This window comes from Zingiber officinale, chromosome 2A (genome assembly GCF_018446385.1).
Source record: "Zingiber officinale cultivar Zhangliang chromosome 2A, Zo_v1.1, whole genome shotgun sequence".
Lineage (NCBI taxonomy): Eukaryota > Viridiplantae > Streptophyta > Magnoliopsida > Zingiberales > Zingiberaceae > Zingiber > Zingiber officinale.
Genome location: NC_055988.1, coordinates 165821673 through 165839663, shown reverse-complemented (window position 1 = coordinate 165839663; position 17991 = coordinate 165821673). Strand labels below are relative to the sequence as shown.

General features: G+C 34.8%; 2 protein-coding genes across 3 annotated transcripts; both read left to right on the top strand.

Annotated features, from left to right (window-relative positions):
- Positions 1-265: 265 nt before the first annotated feature.
- Positions 266-6233, top strand: LOC122043051 (arginase 1, mitochondrial). Its single transcript, XM_042603495.1, has 7 exons — positions 266-424; positions 716-858; positions 1459-1618; positions 3967-4100; positions 4834-5043; positions 5538-5648; positions 5771-6233. Exons 2-7 carry the CDS (start codon positions 721-723, stop codon positions 6029-6031), a joined length of 1014 nt encoding a protein of 337 aa, XP_042459429.1. The 5' UTR covers positions 266-424; positions 716-720; the 3' UTR covers positions 6032-6233.
- Positions 6234-7180: 947 nt separating this feature from the next.
- LOC122043050 (flowering time control protein FPA-like) lies at positions 7181-17264 on the top strand. 2 transcript variants are annotated; one of them, XM_042603494.1, is made up of 8 exons: positions 7181-7687; positions 10991-11236; positions 12237-12350; positions 12439-12709; positions 12798-12893; positions 12993-13302; positions 13386-14718; positions 16551-17264. In XM_042603494.1, exons 1-7 carry the CDS (start codon positions 7382-7384, stop codon positions 14698-14700), a joined length of 2658 nt encoding a protein of 885 aa, XP_042459428.1. In that variant the 5' UTR covers positions 7181-7381; the 3' UTR covers positions 14701-14718; positions 16551-17264. The 2 variants fall into 2 exon arrangements, with proteins under 2 accessions (XP_042459428.1, XP_042459427.1); XM_042603493.1 differs by having other exon boundaries at positions 12798-13302.
- The last annotated feature ends 727 nt before the right edge of the window (positions 17265-17991 follow it).

The following is a 17991-nucleotide window of genomic DNA, read 5'->3' as shown; positions in this document are numbered from 1 at the left end:
TATAATTGATTAATAGGTGCAACTCACGGTGATAGGATTTTAAATCTAAAAAATTTCGTTTAAATTTTTTTCGAAATGTCGAAATAATTTTACAGTAGCTGTTGATCCTACAATGCATAAGGTGGGAGATATAGGTAAAAACATAAATCCTTTTGACTTTTGATTCCATCCAATAGTAAAATATCTATGTTATTTTGTTTTTTTTTTTTAAAATATAAAAATAGGCATTTTAAAAAATTACCCGTCTGTTAATCTCTTTACCTTTTTTAAGATACCAAACAGGCAAGCACCAATGAAATCCACTGCAGAGATTGTTGCCATAGCGACGGCTCGACGAGCTTGATAAAAGCGGAGTTTCGTTCTCCGCTCCGCTCGTACCATCCCTCTCTTCAATCTCTGTCCTTCTCTACGCAGTGAGAGTGAGGTATCGGGCACATTTGCCCTTTTCTTGTTCTTATTTTTTGATGAATATGTTTGCTTATGTTAGGTTTTTGATGTGCTCTAGTTTGTACGTTCTTGTATTTTTTTGTTGAAATCTGAATCAGTGTTCTCGAGCGGACGTAGATTTCTGTCGTTCTGTGTTCTGGTAGCTGATCAAAATGTTATTTTTTGTTCATGTTCTTCTGGTGTTATCATGTATTTTTTTATAGATATTTTGGCGATTTTTTCTTATTTATTTGTAGATACTGACGAGATGTTTTTATACGTGTTGTAGAAAAGATGAGCCAGGGAACGAAGTGGATGCACTACTTGAGGCAACTGAGCACCGCGAACGTCTCTAAGGCCTTGATTGAGAAGGGGCAGAACCGGGTCATCGATGCTTCCCTCACGCTGATTCGCGAGAGGGCCAAACTCAAGGTAGAAGAAGTGTTATGTTTGCTGTTATCCTCTGTTTTGCTCGATATTGCTTTTTCTGGTTGCGTTTGCAGATCAATATTGTTGGTAGACGTATCATCGAAATGCTATTTTCCAATTTTTTTCATCCTTATTTAGCTACTCTTAGATTAAAATCAATTTTCTAACTTGTAAAGAAAGAGCTATACTTATCAAGCTTCAAAGGATTTTCAATATCGTAATTAGATGTATACTAACAATCTTTAATCTGTATGAAATCCTATTCAAGTATGGACAAGTGTTCCATTCGTTTTTCAAGTTTTCTATAATTTATGTTTCTCAAAAAACTATCTTTTTTGGCGTCACTAACTTCTATATAGTGCTTGCTCTTGTGTTGCTCTGGGTTAGTGATACTGATATATTACTGGTTACCTGCTAAGATTCTTGCTCGCTGATGATGGCTGCTATTCCATTTTTTTTCATTATATCAGTTCCTATTGTGTCTACAAAATTTGAAGAGAGTAATCTAGATGAATTCTCTCTGTAAAATTGATTGGTATCAAGTGCTATGAACCTTTAGCTTTGCTAAATTTCTGAACTAAATGAATCCCCTTCTTTTCACAGGGAGAGTTATTAAGGTCATTGGGCGGTGCGAAAGCTTCAACATCACTTTTGGGAGTTCCACTAGGACACAATTCTTCTTTCCTGCAGGGCCCTGCTTTTGCTCCTCCTCGAATTAGGGAGGCTATCTGGTGTGGTAGTACCAACTCAAGCACTGAACAAGGTAATACAAATTTATCATTTTTTGCATGCATCTAATGTGCCAGCCTTGTTATTGTTGGAACAGATTGACAAAACTGGATTTAGGTTAATTTTCACAGGTTTGACTCTTTTTTTTTTTCTAAAATCTTTGCAGATGTGTTGTCTTCTTGTTTTGGTGCTTAATCATATTCACTTAGTTGACATGGAAAGTTGTCACTTGTTTCATGTTCTCTGTAAAGAACTGACTTACTTAAATATGAGTCAGCCTCCTAAAGTTGGTTGCTGAAATGTTTGGACTTGCTTTTCACATTGATATAACCAGTCTATTTGATTGTTCTAATCTAAATATTTACATTGCAAATGTTGGTTTCTCAGTTGTATCCATTGAAAACTGATAGCATAGCTCTTTATGTTAGGTATTTGATTTATTGCCGATCATGCACAAGCAAAGACCACTTGTGACCCCACTTCTGCTTAAACATTTTCAACAAGGAACGAGCATATCATGAGTGAAATATTACACAGGGATATGAAGATGACACATACTGATGTTTGAATTATACAAAACAGTAAAAAACACAAAAAATTAATAAGAAAATTAGTGCTCTCTCAAAGCAATAGAAAATGAGTTAAGATGATATGGAAATTTTCAAAGACTGATCAGTAAATTGTATAATTGGCTAAAGCAAACTAGTTATAGTTGGTGGCAAAAGGTCATACGCTAACCCGGGCATCCCACACGACCGGTCCCATAGTCATTTGTAGAGAGGTAAATCACAGGTGGCTTTGCCTTTGAAACCATTGCATGGGGGAGGGTAGGAATGTGGCAAGCATTTCGCTGCCATGAATTGACCTCTAGACCTCTTGGTGGCAACACCCATGCAATGATTTGCCTGTCCCATGGGGACTGAACTGGTTATAGTTGTAAATATGAGATGTGGAGGGGACAAAAAAGAGCATTATTAGTGCTTACAATTTAAAATACATTCAAGTGATTTAGATATTACTAGCAAGATAGCTTTCAAAATAGTTCAATAGCAGGATAAGGATCCATGTAAATAATCACAGTATACTGGGTTTCATGGTTGCTGCTGCTGGTGAACAAGAGAACATGTCAGGATGTAGGAAAATGGAAAGAAAAAGAATTGAAAGGATGAGGAAAGATAATAAAATAAAGAGGGATGTGACTCCTCGATTTGAAAATTCCTAATCCTCTTTATACCCTCCTTCAGTACTATGGTAGCATGATCAGCAAGAATGCATTTTACAATAACTTGTTCCACCAAACTATATATCCTTGAAATGAAATCTACATGAATGTGTTTATTTTCCTTTATTAGTGTATTTGAAGCTAGCTTGTTCTTCATACTTTAATTTATTTCCCAAAGAAATTTTTATTTATTTGTTTAGCACCATTGTAAAATAAAAAGGACTTTGGATCCTAGTAAGTTACAGGAAAATCCAATTGCTACGACCACAAGAACGCAAAGAACAACAATGACAATTGTGTCCCAAATTTTTTAAAACTGGTGATTGAGAAACTACTGGTCCATCTTGATGTGTTAAGATTGGAAGCTGATATCTGAGCATTCCTGCTGTTACTTTATTTAATTTTGATATAATAATAACTTCAAGAATGTCTCTACAATATATGAATTTTACAAATGAAAAAAGTGATAATAATTGATGCTAAAGACATGTCTCTAGATGTTCGTCTGATTGGTTTTACTATTTAGGGAATACAAACATAAGCCGTCATTGCATTTCATTTGCTTCTTCAATAAGTTATTCACATCTGTTGTCAAATAGACCAGTATTATCTCTCTTTTTTTTTTCACTCTTTCTCTTCGAATTTTAGTTCGTTGTAGGCCTAAAATTCTCCAAGCAAACACATATTTTCTTTTATAAATAGGGTTCTTGACTCCATTTTATATATATACACACATGCACCAATGGCCTAAGTGTTGAATCTGGAAACAAGAATTGATTTGAATGGTCTTTTCGTAGATATTGATTTTTGTCTGTGATGGGAGGTCGCTTTCTTTGGTTTTGACATGCTATCTATGATTTGGAAGATTGCAGAAGTTTGATGTAGGAACTATGAACGATTAGAAAAGGGGTCTTGGAATTGCTATTAGATTTTACTTAATTAATGGTATGCCACAAATAATTGAAGTTCATTTTCTTATCAGAGCTTTATTGAGAACTTTATATCAGAAGATTCCTACAATTCTGAGAAAGTTTTTTTTGGGGGTTATTTTCAATATGTTTTTTTGGAGTATATTTTTGGTGCCCATCCTTTCCTTTACGGTTCAATTTCTTGTAGATGATGGAATATCTCAATTTATATACAACTTGGTGTTTGTACAGGTAAAGAATTAGATGATCCGCGTGTGCTAACTGATGTTGGTGATGTTCCTATACAAGAGATACGAGATTGTGGAGTTGATGATGACAGACTAATGCATATTATAAGTGAGTCTGTCAAGCTAGTGATGGAACAGGTAACAAAATATTTCAATTTCTTATTCTATTCTTTAGTATTTGAGTTATTTACACTATTCGAATTTTTTAAAATTGTCATGCTACTGCAATATTTATAGTTCTAGGCAGCTTGTAAATTATCCTAAGCAGATTGGGATATATCACAAGCTTAAAAAAATTACTACAATTACATTGATTTTAACTCACCATTAAGTTTTATATAAAACTTTATTGTCAGTCTGGTGATGTAGATTTATTTTTGTTACAAGTAGAACGTTTTTAATCACTTATTTTCCATTTGTTTACAAATTTTCAATGCACACGTCTACAATGTTTTACACTTTTTTTTCTCATTCATAGCCACTGGTGCTTCTGAATAGTAACATTTATTATATTAATTCTTCTTTTAATCTTGCACATCTTTTATGTTCTGATCTTTGTATCTTTGTCATGTTAACCTTTCTTTGAGTTCATCTTTCATTTTTTCTTGATCTTTATTAGATACATATTGATCAGATATTTAGTACTTGGAGACAATATGTTTTAAATAAAATGCTATAGTAGTTCTTATACTAGTCCTGATATCTACTTGGGTTGAAAGATAGGAAGAAGAGGGGGATGAAAAGAAACACAAAAACATACATTTGTGATTCAAACCCAAATGTAATTTTGTGAATCTTTCCTCCGAGTAAATCCGGCCTTAATTTCAGCTACTGTGCAGTATTCTTGCTGAGCTTGTCATTTGCTTGATAGGATCCACTGCGACCTCTTGTTTTGGGTGGTGACCACTCCATATCTTTTCCCGTCATTCGAGCTGTATCAGAAAAGCTAGGCGGGCCTCTAGATATTCTTCACCTAGATGCCCATCCAGATATATATGATGCTTTTGAGGGAAACAAGTATTCACATGCTTCTTCTTTCGCGCGAATAATGGAGGGAGGATATGCAAGGCGCCTTCTACAGGTATTCTTCCCTCAAATTCATTAAGAACGATTTTCGACATTTTACATTTAGATTCAGACTCTGAGGATATTTTTTCTGTTACACAGTAAAAATAAACCAGAGGGCAATATTTGTTTTACTTTCTGAAAATTTGTTTTACTTTTCTACTTTGTGAAAGTTTCGTTTTTCTAAGCTTATATTTTGATTGTATCGTCTATGTATCATATGGAAGGAAGCTTACTAGATTTCTTTGTGATCAATAGTCCACAAGCGATACAGAACGATTCAAAAAAAGGGTGAATAATCTGATCTTAGTATTATTTGTGAAGTAACTTAGCAGTATTATACGAAGTTTTTCTCGACGAAAAGAACATTATTCGAAGTATGACCTCTTATGATCTGTGCATTATGACATTTGCTACAGATACATAGCATTTCTCCACTATGTGAAGGGCTATCAATGTTATTTCTTCAATGTTTCATTTTGATATGGAAAATAGTTTATTTCATTTCAGGTGGGAATTAGGTCTATTACTCGCGAAGGGCGGGAACAGGGGAAGAGATTTGGGGTTGAGCAATACGAAATGCGCACTTTTTCGCAAGACCGCCATATTCTAGAAAATTTGGTATTGTTTTATTTCCTCAAACACCAGATCAATGTTGATAGTTTGATTTGTGTCGAAACTCTACTCGATACTTGTACATTGAATGAATGAGCTAAGAGTTGCATGCCTACGTAATTTGGCAGAAACTAGGCGAAGGGGTTAAGGGTGTCTACATCTCGGTGGATGTTGATTGCCTTGACCCTGCATTTGCTCCCGGAGTGTCTCATATTGAGCCTGGCGGTCTCTCATTCCGCGACGTACTCAACATTCTCCACAATCTCCAAGCCGATGTTGTGGGTGCTGACGTCGTGGAGTTCAACCCGCAACGTGACACCGTCGATGGGATGACTGCAATGGTGGCCGCAAAGCTGGTGAGGGAACTTACTGCAAAGATTTCCAAGTAGAATCCGCCATACCGACTCTTTTGGTGTTGCCTTGAACAATTTATTTTGTGTCCTCTTAGTTTTCATGGCAAACTCTGGAGTGGTTCATCTTGTACATTTTAAATGAAGTGAAAGCTGCATCATTCATCTAGACAATCAAACTAAAAGTTATGATGAATGTGCGAACTTGACTATCCAATAAAAGTTGAATCATTCGTCTAAACGATCATTCATCTTGTTCGAGCCATGCTCCTCATGGTTTGAACTTGATATGATCGGACTGAGCTTGTCGCAGTCGTCTTTGTGGGTATGGGTATTAAATATTTATGAATAAATTTGACGTATAATTTGATAAGAGTATTTATATTTATTCAAATAAATAAATAAATTTGAATAATTTATTAAATTAAATGATCAAATTCGAAGATCAGTGTAAATGGATTAAAAAAATTGAATAAATAAATTTGTAATATCAAATATATTAATCAATTTAACAAGTTTAACGAATTTGATTTAAAAGTTTGATGATATCTAAATAAATTCCTGGGGTGACCGGTTAACCTCATTGATATCCTTAAGATGATTGGTTCGATCTTACAGAAATTTTTCATCGACTATTAGAGTAAATGGAAAGCGCACGTGATACGAAAATTTTTTATCGATCATCAGGGTAAATCGGGAAGTGCATGTGGTGATCAGTTCAGAAGCCTAGCATTCTTTAGTTGTACCTCCTATTTAAAGAAAATTTTTTTATAAATACACACTAAAGATCGAAATATAGATGTTTTAATGATAACTTAGATGTTTTATCATGATACCATCGTTTCGGGACAAAACAATTGCTTTTACCTTATAGAATACATATTATAATTGCATAGTTTCAGTCTAGAATTAATTTCATAGTCATGCAATCTCATCGCTTTATTATTTTGACATTTTTCCATTTTAATTACTATTTTTATATAAAAGCTCCATCTCCGAGTACTATATATTTGAGTGAAACTTCAAAAATTATGAAGGGGCTAAAAATAAAATTCCACACGTTTCTGTAATAATTTATACATCTGAAGCCGCATAGCATAATTCTGGTTGTACCTCAAATCGCGACTTAGGCCGTTGCGATGCGTCGGGGGCCTCGGGGCCTCCGTATCTTCTTTATATAGACTGCCGCGCGTGGAAGGGCCCTCTGCTTCGAAGCTCTAGGGTTTCTTTCCCCTTCCTTTCCGCCTCCGTCTCCAATTGCAGAATCCGAGTCGCCTGTTCGTCGATCTGCCCCGCGTTCGATTTCTGTGAGCGGTTTCTGTACTTTTTTTTTTGTTTCTGTAGATTCGCTTCCGTTGGCAACCGTTTAGGATTCGGCCGGAACCGGCGATGCCGATCGACAAGTCTGCTGTTGTTTCTTCCGACCACTGCCGCCCATCGTCTGCCAAGGATCCGGAGAGCAGTGAGTCCGCCTCGAATACCCTCTGGGTGGGGCAACTCTCCGCCGAAACCACCGATTCGGATCTGATGTCCATCTTCTCCAAGCATGGCGCCTTGGATTGCACCACCATGCGCTCGGCGAGGAACTACACCTTCATGTACTTCCGGCAAGACGAGGAAGCCAAGGCTGCAAAGGAAGCCCTCCAAGGGTACGTGATCCACGGGAGCGCCATCAGGATCGAGTTTGCCAAACCGGTTTGTACCACTCCTTTCACTTTTGTGTAGATTAACATGAAATAGGAAAATCTGGTTAGGTTTCTTTGATTCATTGTTCTATCTTTGCACGTTGTATGTTCAGTTAGGTCTTCCGATAGAATCTACGTTTCTTTTGCATATGATGAAACTATGCATCGTCACAATCCACATTATTACTAAGTCGAACAAATCACTGGGGAAAAAGGGTAGTTGGACGCAGATTTGTCAGCTAGTAATCTTTCACTGTCATTTTTTCTCATGTAGCAACTTGTGAGTCAATTATCATTTATAACCTACATCGCACAAGCTGAACTTGCTTTATGGATGTGCGCTGTAATACACTGGATGTGCATTGTCCGTCTAATCCTGGAGTTAAACAATCTTCCCTCTAGTCTGCCTACCGGGTAAATCTAGAGCACACTCAGGAGCTGACCTCTAGGATATTTGCCCCATTTGGGATTTGAATTTTGGTTGTCTGAGCATAGTGTATGCACACTCAGAAGCCGAGATTTCAATTTTGGTCCTCTTATTGTTCATTTGAGTGCTTTACCACTTCACCATGCCTGCGGGGGCTAGTTCAGAACAATTTTAGATTGGTGGAGACATAGATGATGCAGCAGTTTTGCCTGCTTATTCAATTAATTCATTATACCCTGACTCATAAGCTACTTGTATATCACATATTTTAGATCAGTATCTATGTCCTTATTAGGTGCTAGAATTTTATATTTTTGTTTCGATAAGTTTAATTTTTAAAAGAAAAATTCCATCTTCTCAGAATAGTAAAATTCTGAGTTTTGACATAGTGGAAAACTGAAAAAACTTGTCAAGAAAAGAATTGAATGAGAAGTGTTGACTAAGACCACCAGTTTAGCATATGTTGTTAATGAAATATTTGCTTGTTTGTCATCATTTTTTTTAAGATATCATCCAGGAGAGGGCTTTGAAGAAGAAAACACAGCCTTAGATTTTTTTGTTATCTGTTTGTTGGAGTTGGTGTAAAGGGGAGTCTTGGCACAATGGTAACTGTGTACAGTAGACTCTTTTTCATGACCTTGTGTTGGTGGGAATTTTGTGCACTGGGCTGCCCTTTGTTTGTTGGAGTTGGTGTCAAAAAAATTTAAAGAAAAGTAAACATTGGAGTTCCGAAAAAAACAAATGTATTTTAAATAGCCCTTCTTTCTTTGACAATTTCTTTTAGGACACATGACAGGCGCAAACCCTTTCTAACAATGGTTGTGATTTCAGTGGAAGTGGTTGGTTGACTGCTTTGCAGCTCTAATTCATTTTTGTTAATCAAATTGACATTGTAATCCTTATAATCTAGTAACAACTAGTTAAATTGGTGTAACTACTTAGTTAATTCCAATTTCCGTCTTAAGAATTTGTAGCTCCAGCTTGTGAATTCCAATTTTAATAAGGTTAAAATAATTTCCAATTTGAACTCATTTGATCCGACTTATTAACTATACCTAACCCTAAATTGAGCTTCAACCGACTTTAAAATTTAAAAGATTGGTTTGATTTGCTTAATTCGTTATCTGAAAAAAAAAGGTTTTAAATGCAAAATTTTAAATGGGATGACATTTGGTTCGACGATATCTAGCGAGCTTCATGACCTCTTTACGTCTTTTCTTTGCTTTTGTTTTAATGCTAAGTAATTTCTTGGGTTCGATGCTTTAATTAAATAAAAATTTATATGTTTAAGTTCAGAAAATAATTTAATGTATTTTTTTGAAAAAAAAATCATTTGAATATTATTATTATTTTTAAAAAAAATTAGTTTGTATCAGGTATCAGCTTATATGTTTTAAGTTCAGAACATAATTTAATTTATTCTTTTAAAAAATATTTCATTGGAATATTTTTTTTTTTTTATTATTATTTTTAGTTGTTACCCGTTATTTAGCTTATGTCGACTAATCTTGGGAGTGATCGGTCTAAGGAAGTCTTTCCACTGACCAAAAGGGTAAATCTGGAAGGGTTTGCTCGGTTTGGTCCCAAGAAAGTTTTTTCACTAGTTATAAGGGTAAATTGTGAAGCGCTCTCCGTGGACAGTTACGTTCGTAGGTAGAAAATTTATCTGTTAATTTGTCAACCAAATAGATAATGATTGCATGAATAGGTGTGTTCTAATCATATCAGATTACTATATTTTTTAAAACTCTATCTAGCTTAATTTGAAGGAACAAAAATTTGAATTTAATTTTATCAAAAAATATTGAATCTAAAATTTTTAAATTGTTTTAGTTGAGTTTCATTTTTTTTTTGCTTTTTAAAAATTTTTACTTATAAAATTAAATAAATTTAATTACAAAAATCAAAATTTAATTTGAATCTAAAATATAATATTTAACCTTTTAAAATTTGAAAACCATCTCTATTTTTTGTTCACTCTAATTGATTTTAGTGAAGTGTAAGAAACAAAATCCAATTAAAATCAAAGATAAAATTTTGAATTATTTCATTATATCCGATTGTTTTATTAAGGGTTTAATCAAATAAAATACTTAATGCTCAAAGCTTTTATCAGATGCTTTTATTAAGTGCGTGCATTTCAAAGAAATTTATATCATTAAAAATGAAAGACCCTCAAGTTTTTAAATCTAAAATTGCTAGAATTTAAAAGCAAAGTAAGCCCTAATTTATAGAGGATAAAAAACCTTATTCTGCTCATTCTAACATCAAATGTTGAATAAATTTAAGTGTAAGTTATTATGAAATGAAATAAGTATATAGTATACAAGTGACTAAAATTAAAAATTAATTGGTTGCAAGCATTTTTTTAACTCTAAATACTGTGGATCAAATTGAGGATCAAATTAATCAACAGATATAAGTAGAGGAGGAAGCATAAATTATACACTGGCAGTTTAATTAATTAGTAAGTAAACAATTAATTATAGTAAAAAGTTACAACTCGTATTAATTAAAATTAATCAAGGTATTATTAAAAATTTAATTAAATAAGTACTTAAATCACAATGGCATGACAAAATATAGTGCCAAAACCATATTATTCCGGTATGGATTGAGATTTTAAACTTGATTGTTTGTATGATAAAGTACTGCATCTTCCATGGAATCAATTGATCAATGCATCCTCTCATACATTATTACAGCCTTTGCTAGAAGCCTAGAACAAGCATACTAAATGTTTAATGGTACCGTGCTTGCTTATTTTTCATTTTTCATTTTAGTTAGTTTTTTGCTCATCACATTGGGAAAAACTAACTCATTTGAATCAAATGTTTGAAAGTATTGTAATCTAAATATTGTTTTGTGTTAATTTTTCTCATTCAGCCAAGAGCAGCTAAGCAGATTTGGGTTGGTGGGTTTAGCTCAGCTATAAGTAAGGAGCAACTTGAGGAAGAGTTTATGCAGTTTGGTAAGATTGAAGAGTACAGATTTTTCAGGGATCGAAATTCAGCTATTATTGAATATTATAAGTTAGATGATGCAATTGCCGCTCACAAAAATATGAATGGAAAGAAGTTTGCTGGTCAACAGCTACTTGTTGATTTTCTACGGTCTCAACCTCCTAGAAGGGTATGTTTTCTGACAGCTATATCTGTTTTATTTTTGTTTATTTTCTATAGTTATCTTGACGAAGGTTTGTCTATATGTTGCCATGGCACTTAAGGTTTTGAAAAAGTGTATGAAGGCAAGCACTGCTGCAGTTACATTGACAATAATGTTTATCATGTGTGAAAAGATGTATTAGTTTATTTTCTATAATATATATCGATCTAAACAACCTAATCAATCAATATAACAAAACTATTGTTTTTCAGTTAATAATCAATTAGCCTTCTTAAGCACTATGCTTGGGCTTTTTAAGAAATCTGTTCTATGCATGATCTAAACATTTGATATTTGGCACACTAGAAATCCCATATTTGGCTATGTAAAGTTATATAATTTGGTCCCATGCAATCAATTTTAAAAAGCAGTCATTTCTCAGATGACATTTTACTAATATTATTTTTGATAATCTTGCATCTAAGTGTATATTTTTATTTTTATAACAGATCAATATTATATATAAAATGTTATGCAGCACAGAATATGATTATTGCATGAAGACTGACAAAATGCTGCATTATCACCATCTAAACAATTGAAGTTGGTGAACAAGTAATAGAGGCTGTTCATTCTAATTTGGTTTTCAGAAAAAGAAATAACACAAATGGCCTATTCTAATTTGTTCCTTCCTCCCCCAGAACTCTGATCTTTAACAATATTGATAATCATAAATAAGGTCTGTTTGTTTTGCCTTAAATGTTTTTTCTTATGTATTCTCTATGAAAATGGGAAAATTTAGCAAGAAAAGTATAATTCTGTGTAGTTCATAGAGGTGGAATTCATTTTCATCTTTTGCATTGTGCTAAACATTAGAAAATCTAAAAAAAATATTTATGTGAAATAAATGAACCCTTATTTACTTGCTTTTTCTTTGTACTGACACTGTTTCAATGTGCACAAATGATATTTCTGTTGTTTGATTATCTACTAATGCTGTTCTTACTGATTGTCTCTCATTGAATAGGAGTGGCCTGACCGCCAGGATTTGAGGAATGGACACCTGGGCAACGTAAGATCTTTGCCATTCGAGAGAGTGAGAAATTTTTATAGTTCTTCCCTTGGGCCTAAGTGGGATATGGTACATTGTTTTCTCGATCGCTATTTTGCTTAGCTTTACTGATTTTATGAATCTTGTCTCATGCTTCATTGTTTTCTTGAAATTTCAGCCTCATGGAGTGCTCCAAGATGGCCCTCCAAGCAATGTTCTTTGCATAAGATATCCACCTCCTGTTCAGATTGATGAGAAGATGCTTCACAATGCCATGATTCTTTTTGGCGAAATTGAAATGATAAAATCCTTTCCTTCTGGACACTATTCTCTTGTGGTGTTCAGAAGTATTGATGAAGCTAGGCGTGCAAAAGATGGTTTACAGGGTCGTCTGTTTAACGATCCTAGGATACAGATACTCTATTCCAACAGTGAACTTGCTCTACCGGGTAAGAATAATTTGCCGCCTTTCTCTGAATTTAAAATTTATAGCACCTAGATCTGATGTTTTTATATATGGACCTCTTGAACGGTTAGGTCCTGGTCGTCTGATTGCCCCGAATAATTTGCTTGACCTCCTGCATGCCAATAGGTCATTTGGGCCACAAGGACCAAATCTCCGTCATGAACTTGGTATTCTTCATCCAAATCTCCTTGAGGTTGATGCTAGCAAATCTATACCTTGGACATATCGGCCCCCTTCAGCACTAGGAATTCTTCCTTTTCCTCCAGGTTTGTTTCAAGATATCCGATCCATGCCTGATGGATGGGATGGAGATGATGTGAGAAACCCGAAGAGGATTAGGCTGGATAGTCCTCCCAGCGATGATGATTTTCGTCAAAGGAGGATTAGCAGCACTAAGGAGGAGCAACTATTTTTGTTACCTCGTCAAGATAGAAGTGCTTCTAATCATAGTCAACTTGGTCCTCACTTACACTCTTCTGATAAAGACTACATTTGGCGTGGTGTTATTGCTAAAGGAGGAACACATGTTTGTTATGCTCGCTGTGTACCAATAGGAAAGGGCATCGACTCTCCAATGTAGGTTCCATTTTCCCGCTCTCCATGTTCTTGATTTTGTAGATTGATATTCGTTCTAACTACAATTTGACATATTTTGGCAGGCCAAGTGTCGTCAACTGCTCGGCTAGAACTGGATTAGATATGCTCACAAAACATTGTGCTGAGGCAACCGATTTTGAGGTCGTTTTCTTTTTACCTGACAGCGAAGAGGACTTTGCCTCTTACACAGAGTTCTTAAGGTACCTAGGCCTAAAAAATCGAGCTGGGGTTGCAAAGCTTGAAGATGGTACAACTCTATTTTTGGTACCACCGTCGGATTTATTGACCAAGGTATTGGGTGTGAATGGTCCTGAACGCCTGTATGGTGTTGTTCTAAACATGCCCCAGCAGCCACCTGCTGCAGTTGTGCAACAATCACAACAGATTGATCAGGAAGAACCTAATTTCCAGAAAACTAACAATTTTGTCCACCACAATGAAGATCAGACACTAAGAGGTGATTATTATCAGTCTCTGCATGATGAAGTGGTACGACGTTCTGCTGTTGAAAAATTCCCACTAGCTCAGGGAGATGAGCAACACATGGCGCGACCAGCTTCACTAAACCAAGATAACAATGTTGCTGTTGCAACGTCGCAGTTGAAGGCTACCTTAACTCCTGATTTAATAGCTACTTTAGCTTCTCTTATACCCAGCAACAATCAATCATCAGCTTCTGGTGCTGCTCAGTTGCCATCCAACTTGATTGTCAGACCTACTTCATCCTATACTTCTACTCCATTTCAGAGTCAGAGACAAGAGAACCAAATGGCTCTTTCTCTTAATTCGATGGAGCAACAGAAACAGTCACCACATTTCGGACAAGATTTCAATAGCCAGGCACCTCCAGTCTCCCAATTTCCACCATTCACGACTATCCAAATTCAAAATCCTACTCTTACCATGCCACAAGCCCCTGCTGTTTCAACCAATCTGTTGAATAACTACGAAATCTCACACCGGGGACAGTTTTCTGCCACCCAGAACAATCAACTTTATCAGTTCGACAACACTCACAGTAATCATGACAACTACGGAAGTTTAACTACAACAAACGTTGCTGATTCATTTTCTTCTTCGGTTCAGCAGCAACCGAGAATTGGTTCATTGTCTGCTCATAGTTTAATTGGAAATATGCCTCAGCACCAACCTGCTTTGTCAATTTCGAATGAAAAAGGGAATCCGGAGCTTCCTAATCAAGGGCAGCAGTTACAAAACATATTACCAAGTTCAACCCAGGGCACATCCCAAGGTGATGCTGACAAGAACCAGCGGTATCAGTCAACCCTTCAGTTTGCTGCTAATTTGCTTCTCCAAATTCAACAGCAGCAGCAGGTAAATGCTAGCGCACCAACAGGATCTGGAACCCATCAGTGAGACCGACTTCGGTATCAGGTACTGCTTATTGATATGCTGAATTTTCTTGCTTAGTTTAGTCCAAGCATCTTTTATTATCATTAAGGTTCAGCCCCACACGAATGCATAGTTTTCTCTTAGTGTTTCCATGATTGCAGAATAGCGTCTTAGTTTTTGGTTCATAAATAGGTAGAGTTAAGAAATTGTAAAAAACATATCCTTGGGTTCTATTCCTTGCTACTGCAGAAGGAGACTAATAAATTGAAATCCATTAGATTGAACGTTTGAGAGTAGAGAGAGATTATAGAAGTTACGGAGAAAGATAACTTCTGGTTGACAGAATGAAAAGTATAGTGACAGCATGATTACTTAGATTTGCGTGATAATTGGTGGGATTAGTTTTTGCCTCGATAACCATGTATACTTCCACACTAATCCTTTTCTTTATTAATTATAGTTTGAGTCTGCCTCTTCTACAGCAGTAATAGAATAATATCCATCAACTAGATGTTTAGCTGATTGAAAGTTTATATAGAAAATTGGAAAACAAAGGGTGGAATATACTTGTTCATGCTAAGGGTATTAGCTGAACTGTAAGCATTGTTCATCACAAATTATTTTCCTTTCATTCTTGTTGGGCAATGACAGTAAGTTACAGAAAATTTCGCAATGCACTAAGGTTATGTTCACAGTAGTGGCAACTAAAGATGAAAAACACTAAAAGGAACAGATTCCTGCATTACTCGACTATTACTCGTCTGTTATTTTGTGCTCGAGTCATGATCCATGCTTTACCATAGGAACAATCTCGTACTTTCCTCTTTGTTTGTCATTTTTGTCTGATTTTTTTTTCAACTTATATTACCAGTTTATGATCTGAGTTTGCTATTTCCCCCGAGATTTTGATGGATATTTATGTTTATCCTGCATTTCATATTCTTGAATTATACTTTGTTTAGTTCTTATTCTTTGTAAAGGGAATTATCTTTTCTTATTCAAATATGCCGTCTATTCTGATCGAAGTTGAACTTTGTCGAGTTAAAATTAATTTAGGAATCCTTCGAGCATGTGAAGACCTTTAAGCCCACTTTAGCATTCGTCTTATAAATACAGATCAAATCACTATCCTAATTTCGGCATCCAAGTTATAGCTATTGTATCTTCGTGTGAGATCGTAAATTAGAATTCCCCTGCCCCTACTTATGGTAGAAGAGATACAATCGGGAGTTCGGGGTTGCCTCGCGACATTAAAATCGACAATCTCTTTACTAAAGTAATGCGAATATCATCATCTCTCCACATAATGTCTTGACGGTTTCATCTTTTGCCAAAGATAATAACAATACTTTGGAAACCAATATTTGTAGTTCTATCGATGCTAAACATTTTTAAAGTTAATTTCAGTAGGAAGGTATTGTTGATTATTGTGAGCCATCCTTTGCACTTCACCTCCTTTCTTTTGTGAGCTCGCAACTTTTTTGTGTTGGAAATTTCAATTAGAAATTAATTTTATGCGAACACTAGTATACGCGAAGTCTGTAGCATAATTCGTTTCAAATTGATCTCAAATCTCTCAAAAACTCACTGAAATTATACAAAAACAACATAAATAGTGAAGTCTAAGATGATTCTCAGTAAAAGTTAAGGGCTTATATGAAAATATATTTGGTCTGTTTTTTAGGAAAATTATATTAATTGCCTTAAAAATACTGTAAGTTAAAGTCTAAATTTGAATCATAAATTTTATATGTTTTCTCCGATTAAATAATTTTGTAAAAACAAAAAATAATAATAAATATGATAACGCTCTATAATTTTCCGATTTCGAACGAGTTCTCTTAACTACTGTTCTGATTCTCTCAATGTTGTAGGTTGGTTGTGGCCCTTATTGAGGAGGAAACAAAGTCATTCGTTTGCGCGACTCATTGAGTTTGTCAAGAGTACTTACGGGATGCAAATGCGATCGCAAAATGGAAAAAGGAGTGAGCTTGTTTGAAGGAAATACAAGTGGTGTATCTTCTCGTCTGTTATTGAACTGGACTTGCTTCGTTTAGCTACTATCGTGTTCGGGACAAACTACGGGGCTTGGTTTTCGATTCGTCATTGTCTAATTCATTATATCATCATTTTTGTTTCAAACCAAGTTATGAACAGACTAGCTGGTTTTGCCTAACAATCCATCCATGCCCCTAAGATGTAGATAGACAGTGAGTTTTTTGGCATGGTTTACTTTGATGGACTGGAGAGGAGGGGGCGTTGTGGAGGCAATTTGTGGTTGTCACTTTGCGATCCGCTTCTCTCAAGACCACAATCTCACTAGAGTCCTCTATTTTTGTTTTGTGAGCAAAAATTAAAAGAGCAGTAGCATGAGCGTCTCATTTTCATTTTTATTAAAAGAGCGTATCACTCGAACCCCCTTTGTAAAATGATCTCAGGCACAATGTTTAATAAATATTATTATCTCTGGTACCATGCATTAAATTCTGAATTGATCAGTCAATTATATGATATGAACAAATTAAGTCTTGTAATAGTTATGAAATCTTAACTGTTATAAATATGATAAGTCAAAGTTGGAATAGTCATAATTTTATAGTTACTATAATAAATATGAATGTTAGATGAATATATTAAATTTATATTGTAGTAGTTATGAAATAATAATTATTATAATAAGAATATTTTTAAACATTAAATATGTTTATAGTTATGAAATTATTGCTGCTATAATATATAATATTGTAATAATGTTGTAGAACAAGTTTGTCTAAACTATTTAAGATTTAAATTTGAAATTGAAATTTGTCAGCCAAAAATCGAAATTGGTCTTTTATTTTTTTAATTAAAAGTAGCCAAACAGTGCCAAAGGTGAAATCACTTGTTTTCAGTGTTCTTGTCGCACCCGATCTCGAATCATCATGAGAAAGATAAATCATGACAACTAAGAGGATAAGTGATGGTGGGATGAATTATATAGGATCTAAGGATTTATTTTTCGATAATTTTATGATTTCATCCTGTGATTTCATATGATGAATATATTATTATTTATCATCTCGGATGACCGTGAGTCTAAAAGTAGCCAAACAGTGTTTTATTTAAGGTAGCTGTGTCCTTTTACATGAAGGAATGTAGTGCAATGTTTTAGATAAAAAAAAAATCAAAAGTACCCCTTGATCATTCTAAAAAAAAACATGTTCTTTTTATTATTTTATTATTGTCCCTTTTTTTCCTCGTCTTTGGCTTCTTCGTAGGTTTTTTTTTTTTCATCTTGCATTTTTTTTTCTTCAATCAGGAGTAAAGAAAGCATAC

Coding starts and splice junctions, on each gene's coding strand:
- LOC122043051 (XM_042603495.1), top strand. CDS start 721: ATGAGCCAGGGAACGAAGTGGATGCACTACTTGAGGCAACTGAGCACC. Junction 1,619..3,966: donor CAACTCAAGCACTGAACAAG/GTAATACAAATT, acceptor GTGTTTGTACAG/GTAAAGAATTAGATGATCCG. Junction 4,101..4,833: donor TCAAGCTAGTGATGGAACAG/GTAACAAAATAT, acceptor TTTGCTTGATAG/GATCCACTGCGACCTCTTGT.
- LOC122043050 (XM_042603493.1), top strand. CDS start 7,382: ATGCCGATCGACAAGTCTGCTGTTGTTTCTTCCGACCACTGCCGCCCA. Junction 7,688..10,990: donor GGATCGAGTTTGCCAAACCG/GTTTGTACCACT, acceptor TTTCTCATTCAG/CCAAGAGCAGCTAAGCAGAT. Junction 13,303..13,385: donor AAGGGCATCGACTCTCCAAT/GTAGGTTCCATT, acceptor ATATTTTGGCAG/GCCAAGTGTCGTCAACTGCT.